We start from the raw sequence: 11,433 nt of genomic DNA, 5'->3' as shown, positions 1-11,433 counted from the left end.
CCCCCCCGGGGGGGGGGGGGGGGGCTGCTGCGGGCGCCCGCCCTTTGCGGGGAGGCAGAAGGGGCTTCGGCAAACGCCGAGGAGATGGGCGAGGGACCCGCTGGGCGGGCTTGCCCTCTGCCGCGGGGCTGCGTGCACCCGTTCGGGGCTGGACCTGGCCGAAGGGGCTTCACGCTCTTGGCACAGGCTGCTGGGCCAGCGGGCCGGGGTGACTCGGGTGCCTTTCTGTTACAGGCAGTATTCTTCTGAAGAAGTTTCTCTTAAAATGAATCTATTTTCTTTACAGAAAGCATGAACGTGTTCACAGAAGTGGTTTGCTGCTCTAGACTAAAATGACCAAACAGGTTGAAAAGTTTTTATAAGGGCTTGGGGGGGGGGGGAAGCCCCAGCATGTTTCAAGCAGGAGGAATGGCTGTGAAACGGCCATACTCAAAGGACATCACTTGAAGCTCATTGAAATAGAAGATCTTGTGCAAGGAGTTTCTTTTAATTTCCAACGTCAATAAATTTGCTGTCCCAGGTGACAGTAATGCAACTCTCAGATTTAGAGGACTTTCTTCTTTCCTTGCACAGAGACCCTGTAAACTTTCCAGCACTTTAAGGCACCTGGAACTGGCCAACTTTGTAACAGTCAATGGATGAAAAGATTCCATCCTGAAGAGGCAGTGCAGAGGAAAGGATGGATGAATTACTGAGGGAGACAATATATGACTGTAAAGGCCATGAAGAAGTGGAGCGCTTAAATGCATACTCAACTTCAGGCATGTAAGTAGTTTCACCAAAGTGAAGGTGGATGAGTAGTAGTGGGATATCGAGTCCTGATGTGCTGTTTATCCCAGAGAACAACAGAGACAGGGCTGAAGTCATGTGGAATTGGTACCGTTTATGATGTGATTTTGCTGTCTAGAGAACTATGTCAGGAAATAGTATACATAGTTAACAGAGCCGACTCTAAGGAGCTTGCCAGCTCCTTCAGCTAACCCTGCACGACTGGAACTGAACTATACCCGATGAAATCTATGGAAACTACCATGGATGTGAATTAACATAATTACTGGGCAAACTGTCTAGTACAATCACTTTTGAAGGAAATTGTGTATCCTACTGCATGAGCTAAATTGTTCCCTTGTTTAGTCTGTTTATTGCATCCTCTTTTACTGATTAACATGATTAATTCTTTTATTTCTATTATTCATTATGCATTCTTGTTTAATTTACAGTAGTATTCTTAAGCCTCAGTCATGAGTTTCACTGTGCAGCCTGCACAGTACAGCTACAGAAAAGATGTGCTCTGTGCTGAGTGACAGCTGATCAAATACAGTATTGCCATCTGTGGGAAATTCTAATTGTTCACTGCAATTCAAGGCAGGAAATTGAAAATTCAGGAAACTGTCCATTTTCAGGAAAAAAAAAAAAAGCAAAACATTTGGCTTTCCTAAGCTACAGTGGCTGTACTGGATGCCCTCTGACTGTCTTGCCTCCCCAGGCTGTTGTGCTGGACCTTCTTTTGTGCTGGGGCCTCAGCCCTCCCCATGGCCTCTGGGACCGGGGTGGAGAGCACAGCGCAGCACAGCGCAGCGCAGCACAGCACACCCTCCACACAGCGCGGCTCCTGTTGCCCCTTGTTTCAGCCCTGGTCGCTCCAGAAGCCACCAACATGGGTTCCCTCAGACCCTGCTCCACCAGACAGCTGAGCTGAGGAGAAGCCAGCAGCAGGTCACCTCCCTGAAACTACTGCATTTGCACCAATTAATTTAGGAAGTCAGCTGTTTCCTAGTACTACGTTTGGCACAGGACTCTCGTTACTTTCAACTGTTTCCAGTGGTTTTGCTTCCGTTGCTTTATGTAGGGCTTATTGAGGCTTAACGACATAAAGAATATTGAAACCTTCTGGTCAATAAGTCATATAGAGCTGCATGTAACACCTATGCTGTTAGTAAGCTTTGACTAGTAATGCCAAACCATTAATTCTTACTCAGTTCCTTGCTGCCCAGTAGTCCTAAGTCTCTTCTACCACAAACACTATGCAAACAAATAAACCTTTCTCATATTTTGTATACATACTACATCTTCATGTGTTAAAGGCTGTGCCTTCACATTAAATCTCATTTTGCACCACCTTGAGCTACTTCAATTTGAGATTGTTCCTTATACACTCTCATTTTTATACCTTGTATTATGGACTTAATGAAACTTTAAATTAGTTTGCCCTTCAGGTGATTAAAGTTACAGTGAAAAATACTGATTTAGAGAGTGGAGGGATATTTTTGCCAAGAAAAACACGTTTTCAGAGTTTTGTCATAAAACAAATACAAAAATCTGTTTAACTCCTCCAAACAATCAAACTGGGTTGTTTGAAGCAAACCACCAACAAAAACTCAGTTTGAGGATTTTCTGTTTTTCTGGAAAAGAAAAATAACAATTTTCCCAAACTAAAGCAACTCTACAGGCCTATTTTTCTCTTTGAGTTTTACCTTTGCTTTTATATTGACAGCCATCATGAGAGCCTTCTCTCTTCATTGAGTATGTTCAATGGAAGTTTATTCTTACTGTTTTCAAAAGAAACAGACCCTAGGAAGATCTTTAATCCCATAATTTGCACGTGTGTCTTAATTCATGCATATACAGAACAGACACCCACAATAATGGACCTGAAATACTGAGCCCTCAGCAGGCTCCCAAACGTGTCTATAGGGAGTGTTAGAGGCAGGCAATTGTGTTTTTCCAAAGCAGCCTAGGCTGCACGACTTACCCTTTCCCCAAAATATATTGCATTATTTGTAATGTGTGCTGGACACGTCGCAAACTCTGCTTCACTTATCTGCAAGATATAGCTGGGGCTTTGTTCTGCCTGGTGAAATGCTTGCATGGCTTTTGGGATCAAAATGTCCCTCAGGACATTCTTAGGACCTTCCTCATCCTCTGTCAGAATGACTGGCAATCAGTTTTGCAACCAAAATTCATCAGAGCTCCAGGGGTTGGGGTAAACTGACCTACTTTTCCACATGCCATAGTGGCAGAGAACGTATGCTGTGGGCTGAAGAAAAGGTGATGCTGGAAGCGTTGTACCCGAACTACGATGGAGAGCCTTGGGGGTGGCGGGCGCGGAGTGTGCCGATGGCAGGGAGAGGCAGGGGCATTGGCCTGGACTGCGACCAGGATGCTGCTACAGTTGACATTAGTTATCACAGACTCTGCCAGCCGCTGCTCGCCCAAGGGAGGGCACCTGTAGCTGCAATATGTATGCAGTCAGTCCTGTGCGCAGTGCTGAGCACCGTCAGCTGCATTGCTGAGATGAGGATGCCTTAATTGCAGCGGAGTACATGCTTGAGCAATGCTTCTTGCTCATGGCCTTACGGGAATTAGGCAGGTATGTTAATTGTATGAACTAACTGAATCTTTTCAATAAACACTCTTGTGGCTTGACACCACCCCCACGCCCCTTCAGGCCCTTAGTGGCTTTTGTTGAGCAGGAGAAAATGTATAATTTGCTTTTTTTAATGGGCAGTACATCTGCGCTCCTTGGCCTGTGGCGAGTGTGAGCAGACCAGGTCTCTGCCCACAGCTTCCCCGGTGAGACCTCTGGGGCCATCTGGCATCATCCCAGACCCCGCTACTTGCCCATGGGGGTCCTCTGCTTGCTGCAGCTGATGGCTCTTGGGAGCAGGTTGAGCTGTGAAGAAAGAAGCTGCTCCTTGACATATTTATTATGCCATGATCACTGGGAACTGTAAGCCTTGATGAATTCTCGTATGCAGGATTGTCGTCTGCACGCCATGGCTCATGTCCCCTCCAGCTCCAGGGATTTACTTGTCCTGGGCTGGCAGTTGCTCTTTTTATCACGTGCCTTTCCCTGCTAGCACCTCTGGACTAATGGGGCATGAATTAATGCATTATGTACCCTGGCATGTCTTTCGCGGGGTCACAGCTAGAATTGGGTTGCAGACAGTTCAATGAAGGGAAACCTGATTGGAAAAGGAACTCAGCACTGAAGCAGAATAACCCTAATAAGTTACTAATAAGTAAAACCAAAACATCTATTTAAAACGAAGCCAAACCACTATGTAAATGTAGAAAATGTCAAGAGCAGCAAGTTTGACACAGTGGTGGCTGAAAGCCCCACCAACACAGTGGTGAGAAACCAGGTAAAACAGCAACTGCAGCAAACCTCCAGGCAGAATAGAGCAGAGAGACATGCCACCTGCAACCCTCCGTGCACGGGACCCCCAACCCAGCCTCACTCACAATACAGCTGTGAGTGTGGCACGCACCAGGCAGGGGAGAAGGCACGAGAGGCATTGTCACATACTCTGTCCCTTCCCTGGGAACAGAGCAAATAAAGCAGATGGACGTGAGGTCTCATGCACCTCCATCAGCAGTGCTCTCTTGGGTGAAGAGACTCACATAGCAAAAGCTCTGCTAGGGACGTGGCTGGGCTGTGCTGCGTGGGAGGGGTCCCACCCTGCAGCCAGGGAGCTGGGGGTATGAAGGTGGGCACGGGCACAGAAGAGGCTGTCAAGGGTCTTGTGGTTTGGACCACAGGTAGGCTGATGAATGCCTGGGTCTGTGCTCACCAGGTTATGTGGATGCTGGGCAGCCAGGTATGAACAGGCAGGGATGGGCCCAAAGACCCATCCTTTCTCCTTGGCCTCGTCACCTCTTCCTCAGCCCAGCTGAGGACCCAGCCCATTCTTTGAAGACATTTCTGCATTATTAGCATTTATTTATTTACTTGTTCACAAGGATAAAAAAGGTAATATAGATTTATTCTAATTCTTATTTTTATTAACCTTTTCAGAAAAATAATAATTTCATAATATAGGGAAATAATATACTGGAGCCCCCACAACAGAAAAGGATCCAAGTACAGTAAATGCATGTTATCAACTGTGAGTGACTCTCTCATTTGAGACAACCTTTCTTTCTTAAAGGAGAAATCTGGTAACATAAATTTGTGTTTGAACATCAAGAAACAGCTCTCTCCATTTTAAAATACCGTTCTACTTTTCACTATGGCAAACTGAACTATTGTTGCGCTCCATGGCAGGAAAACATTAATGGGTTTTAAATGCTATTACCACAGTAACACTCTTTAATTTGCTTCCTTTACATTTTATACAACTATGATTGTTCTATCAGCAAGGCAGATTTTATGGAAATAAAAAGGGATAAAAGAAAAATGGTGTGCCTTTCATCATTTTTGTTGTAGTGATCCTGACGTTAGAGACAGCTATAATATATGTACAGAACAAACAATGGTTTAAGCATATCACCAATGTAATAACAGGGCACAATCACTAAGGAATACTTTGTAAATGTTGAACATGCTGAATAGACTAATCTCCAGCACTTCAAACCTGTAGTCAGGGCAGGCATTCTGCAAATAACCTGAAAATTGACTCTCTGCAGTAACAGTTCCCTGAAGAACTGAAGACATTTTTCAGAAAAGACCCCCACAACTTTACAGAGGCTGAACAATATGAAATAATAAACATTTATTTAATAAGGCACAGTTTAAGGTATTTGATACTGTTCGTGCTGCATTTTAGGAAGTCCTAGAACTAGACAGCTGAAGCTTAACTAAAGCGATTGCTTATCGCACATTTATGTATGTCAGTGTGCTGCATTAGCCATCACATTTTTTTGTTTTGTGAATTTTGTGGTGGGGGGGTTCAATAGTTTGCAAATTCAGATGGGAAGCATTTATGTTCCTGAATTCTCAGGAACTGTTGCTGGCCGGACAGAGGCAGTCCCAGCTGAGCCTTCTGAGGAAGACAAAACGCTTCAAGTGACACCACCATGCTCGTGGTCCTGGGAAACACAGGGTGATGGGGATGCAAACTGCAGGTACAGAGCTTGTGCCCTGCTGCAGGCACCGCAGGGCAGAGAGAGGTTGTCTTCATAGAGCCACCAACTCACAGAATGGTTTGGGTCGGAAGGGACCTTCAAAGGTCACCTGGTCCAGCTCCCCTGCAATGAGCAGGGACATCTTCAACTAGATCTGGTTGCTCAGAGCCCTGTCCAACCTGACCTTGAATGTTTCCAGGGATGGAGCATCCACGTCTTCTCTGGGCAACCTCTTCCAGTGTCTTGCCACCCTGACTGTAAAACATTTCTTCCCTATGTCCAGTCCAGACTGGCCCTCCTTCAGTTTAAAACCTTGTTGCCCCTTGTCCCTGTCACTGTAAGCCCTGGTAAAAAAAGTGTCTCTCCATCTTTCCTGTAAGCCCCCTTTATATATTGAAAGGCTGAAAGAAGGTCTCCCTGGAGCCTTCTCTTCTCCAGACTGAACAAACCCAACTCCCTCAGCCTTTCTCCATAGCAGAGGTGTTCCAGCTCTCAGATCATTTTTGTGATTATCCTCTGGACCCGCTCCAACAGGTCCACATCTTTCTTGGGCTGGGGACCCCAGAGCTGGACGCAGTTCTCCGGGAGGGGGGGGTCTCACCAGAGGGGTGAATCACCTCCCTGGACCTGCTGGTCACGCTGCTGGTGATGCAGCCCAGGACATGGTTGGCTTTCTGGGCTGTGAGCGCACAGTGCTGGCTTGTGTCTGAATCTTCAGCACCCTGGTGCACAGAGCACGCCTTGGGCTCACTCAGCCCATCAGACAGCACGCCCCAGGCTTGGGCCAGGGGTGTGAACTCTTGCGGGCTGCCAGGACGGTTGGAGGAGGGTTGACACAGCTATGTGCAATACTTACACTCGCTCCCTTTCTTTTCCTCCAATTCTGAGCAGTCATTGGAAGCGAGCTGCGTCAGGCTTTTGTGGGAGTGCAGCGTGGCAGGGGCTGCTCCTCACCTGGGGTGAGAGGATGGTCCGCAGCCCCTCCAGGTCTGGCAGCCGCAGCTCCTACTGCAGGGACCGCTCCTGCTGCCGTACTCCTGGGAGCCTCTGTGAATGACGGCTGGGGCTGCCTGTCCTCAGAGACGCAGGCAGGGCTGCGTGTCTGGGTCTTGGCCCGCACCCAGCACCATTCTGTGGCTCCAGAATGGAGAATGGTAGAACCGCAGTGCTGACTGGGGCAGGTGGCTGGAGCAGCCCCTCTGCTGGGCACCCCTTCGGCCGTGTGTGCCCCAAAGGGTGGCCTTGACTCTGCTGCTGGTCACTTGCAAGGCAAGAGGAATTGAGAACTATTTGCTTGCATTGATCCCTCATTCAGAGGCAATCGGAATGAATTTGGCAAATCACCATTGTGGAGAGTGGTATCTGTATCTTTTATATTTCAGCATTTGGAGAAATAAGGTAAAACAGACTCATCCCAAGTGGCCCAATCTGATGCAGGTATTCTAGTTGCATTTTGTGATTATTCTTTCACACTTACATCCCTGCTATGAAATATGGACCTCTGGGCCATGCTCAGGGTTAGGATACTCAGGCCTGGATGTGCACATGGATTAGAACAGTCGTCATGAAAAGAGGTTTATTTTGCAGTGGTCAGACCAGTGCCCTGCACCGTGCCTCCCTTCACCTGAGAGGGCAATTCCAAACTCTGCATTGCCTTCAAAACACGCCCTGCGCTTATCTAGAAACACAAGACAGTGGTGTGAAGAGCTCTGGTAAGCCACAGTTTCTGCCAAAAGCCCTCCCTCTAGAGAGGGGGTCAGAGAATAGGTTAAGCATGGAGTTCATGGTAAGGGGGCAGGGCTCATTTTCCCTTGACAGCCTGAGTCATTTCAGCAGGATTTCCACATGAGCTGGGGCTGGGATAGCGCAGCAACAAGCAGGTTACTCATCTGCCAATTTGTTAGTTTGCAACTAAATCTATGGAAAATAAGCACCAAGGATATTTGAAACTGCAAGTTTTATTTCCCAAATGTCAACTTTCTTCCACATATAGCTGCTGATGCTAGATTAATAAACACCATATGTGTTGGAGAAAATAGAGCTGAGGAACCTGCATGACAAAAGTCCAGAGAGTGAACAAACAGCAGGACAAGTGCAGGTGACAGAAAGGACAGGCATTAGCAAACCATAAGGCTACCAGGTGGCCTCAGACTCCCATAACAAGAAGCAAAGCAGGAAAACAGCACCACATCCAGCAGCTGGCAGAGAGGTTCCTGTCCCTTGGGAGCAGGGAGCTGCCACAGCCAGCCTGCAGCCCCTGGGCCACGGTCAGGTGCCCAACACAGCCCCGGCTGCGCTGCGACTGCTGGGGCATGAGCTGGCCAGAAAGGCAAGGCAAGGCTTCAGGCATCCCTGGGGCAGAGACACACTGCGTGTCCTTCCCAGAGAACAAAAACCCCAGATGGCCTCTTCTCCCCCTCCTCTTCGCTTGCACCCCATCACACAGTGGAAACGCAGCCCCTGGTGCACCAGCACCCCGCTCCCCGATGTCCAGGCCACCTTGCAGTCAGATTTTTCACAAATACCTTTCATTTTAGTTCTAGCAAACGTGGTCATCAGCACTAGACACTGATGTCCTAATGTGACTGCAAAAGAAACAAAGCTTTGTCCACAGATGCTTTATTTGTAAAACTCAAATCCAGACAGAGGTTTGTATTTCAAACAGCTTCAATATTCAGGTGATGGTCATGTCCATGTCAGATTTCCATATACCTACATATAGATACAGACTATATATAGCATATGTATATATAGTTTCTGCTGATAGCATATTCACACACAAATGACAGAGGCAGAGTTGGTTCTATATACAAAAGCAGTGTACTGGAGCATAAATGATGACAGAAGAGATGGAATATATTTATTTAAGCCAAGCTGTGTAGCAGGGAAACATATTGAATTTTTGCCATGTGGGTGGCTTATGTTTTGTTTGCTTTTGGCCCCTAAGATGTTCAAAGAAACACTGATAAAATCCACGCACGCAGAGGAAAATATCCTTTTCATCCCTGTTGCTCACTATCTTGACTAAACATAGAGAGAAATTACTTGTTAAACAAGGCTTAAACTCGAGTTACCTCTCCAGTTACTCCATCTACTCATTTTTATCTCTACCAATGCAGGCAGCAGTTCAGCCTGAATGTCTGGCAGCCAGGACTTGGATACCTCCAGCGCTGCCCTGCCAGAAGGGCTGTGAAGAGCAGATGGGCACCCAGCAAGCAGTGCTGGGGCTGCCCTGCACACCTCCAGCCTTTGTGACCCCAACGTCAAACACCAAAGTGCTGAGAAGAGAGAAGCGGACGAGACCAAACAAAGCCAATCTCCCGCTCAGACCTTTCCTGCGAGCACAAGTGTTCATGGCCCTGGGGACCAGCCCTTGCCCTCACCCTGAGGGTCTGTGCTGGTGTCCAGCCTGGGGGACCCCACGCTGCCCGCAGCCCGCTTCTGCACACGCTGCAGCCTACACAGCTCTGAGTGCACAGGGGCCGTTTTTAGCCAAGCTGTGAAACAGCAGCTGACCAGAAAGAAAAAACAAACAGCTTCAGTCAAGTCTGAGCTTCTCCTACTCCCAACTGCTCTGTTAAAAACATACTGCTTGTATCTTCCTCAATAAAGAAAAAACATCCACAGGCCTTGCTAGGATGGAGGCATTTGCTTTGAAATGCTCTTTTCTCCAGTGACACAATGCACAATATTTCACACCAATAGCCAAGCTAGCCATCCTTCCTGGGGGGTACTGATGTCTAAACACCATGTGAGCTGAGGTGAACCAGTTACTACAGCTTCAAGGATCAATGGAGTACTCTGCCTCCAGTTAGTAAGTTAATAGATCTGCTGGTTATACCCTTGATCTGTCCTGACTTCAAAGAGAAGCTGCAGCCTAGAAGCAGAGCAGGCAACTGAACAAGGAAGTTATAGGTGTAGAAAGGGGAAAGCACCTTGATGCATCGAATATGTGGGATCTTAACCCACTTCTTTTTATTAGTTAGCCCCATCTATAACCTGCTGAAACATGCACAAGCACAGTTTGTCCCTTACCTCTGAAGGGTATAAGTAGAATTCTGCTTGAAGCACAAGGAGCAGCAATATACATAAATTTCATTTGGGGCTGGCTTGTGCCCTTGCTGAATTATTTTAGAAGTGATAAACAGATGAATGGGATAGAATAGAATAAGATGGTTCAGCTAGAAGGGACCTACAATGATCACCTAGTCCAACTGCCTGACTCCTTCAGGGCTGACCAAAAGTTAAAACATGTTGCTAAGGGCATTGTCCAAATGCCTTGTATACACTGACAGGCTTGGGGCATCAACCACCTCTCTAGGAAGCCTGTTCCAGGGTTTGACCACTCTCTCAGTAAAGAAACGCTTCCTAATGTCCAGTCTGAACCTCCCCTGATGCAGCTTCGAGCCATTCCCAGGTGTCCTGTCCCTGGATCCCAGGGAGAAGAGCTCAGCACCTCCGTCTCCACGTCCCCTCCTCGGGAAGCTGCAGAGAGCAATGAGGTTGCTCCTCAGCCTCCCTTCTCTCCAAACTAGACAAACCCAGAGTGCTCAGCCCCTCCTCACAGGACATGCCTTCCAGTCTTGTCACCAGCTTTGTTGCCCTTCTCTGAACACGTGAGTACCTTAGCATCCTTCTTAAATTTTAAACACAACAGCTTGCTGCTCCCAAAGGCTAAACCCATTCCTCCTTTGCCTCTATCATGCTCCTATTTCCCCCCCCCCCGCCATGTGCTTTGCTGAGCCTGCTCAACTTGCAAACCCAGCAGAGAACTACTAACTTCTTCCTGGGTTCACAAGCGGCTTTGGCTTCACTGAAAATGAGAGCTTCCACAAAGGGATATATGACCACGTTGTCTGCAGCAGGAGGAGGATCATCTGATCTCAGCAACCAGAGCTGCTAGGTGAGTTCAGCTGCAACATGTAAAGTCACCTTCAAACTCCTTCTCAGCAAGACTAGCAGGAAAAGCTGGTAACATGTAGTTACAAAATATATCAAACAGCAAACTGCATTCTCTCTGCTGCAACACTAATAATATTTAGCAGATATTAAAATCATTCAAGCATGGTACACTGCAATTTACTCACATCAGAAAGAAAACATTCTCCTGATATGCATTTCACCATCGAAGCTCATTTATCACTGCTTATCAGCCTAAGAACTAAAAGCTTCTGTACTGTTATCTAGCAGAGGGAAAGGGTTTATACCAGAAATTTAGATTCTGGGCAGATCTTTTGGCACTCCTTCCCTCCCTGACTTCCACTCTATGGAAATTAACAAGCAGCACTATCTAACTAGATCATCAGAAATGGAAATGGTTGGCTTATAGTAGCTCACACAATTATGGGAACGAAAGTCAAGAACGGAACAAAGAGCAACCCAATCCAGCTGCTCGTGAGTAATCTCTAAGCATTCATAGGCAGCCAACCAAACAGGCCTCAACAAAGTAGCCACCAGTTAGCAAACTAATGTATTTCTTCATAGAAAAGGTAAGCTTACTAGTGATCAACAGAAATACTATGAAAATTTTTTAGAAAAAATTGTGAGATCCCTAAATCGGGGGGGGGGGGGGGGGGGGGGTTTTTT

The 11,433-nt window shown here is 47.1% G+C and overlaps 1 protein-coding gene across 1 annotated transcript in view; it reads right to left on the bottom strand.

Annotated features, from left to right (window-relative positions):
* The window catches only part of GRP (gastrin-releasing peptide), an 8,766-nt gene extending 5,754 nt beyond the window's left edge, over window positions 1-3,012 (bottom strand). Inside the window, exon 1 of the mRNA XM_010583091.1 lies at window positions 2,994-3,012. Coding sequence (XP_010581393.1) covers window positions 2,994-3,012 — 19 coding nt within the window. The remainder of the gene's footprint in view (window positions 1-2,993) is intronic.
* Window positions 3,013-11,433: the final 8,421 nt, after the last annotated feature.

Source organism: Haliaeetus leucocephalus, unplaced genomic scaffold (genome assembly GCF_000737465.1).
Source record: "Haliaeetus leucocephalus isolate CR32 unplaced genomic scaffold, Haliaeetus_leucocephalus-4.0 Scaffold866, whole genome shotgun sequence".
NCBI lineage: Eukaryota > Metazoa > Chordata > Aves > Accipitriformes > Accipitridae > Haliaeetus > Haliaeetus leucocephalus.
This window is presented reverse-complemented; position numbering and strand designations above follow the sequence as displayed.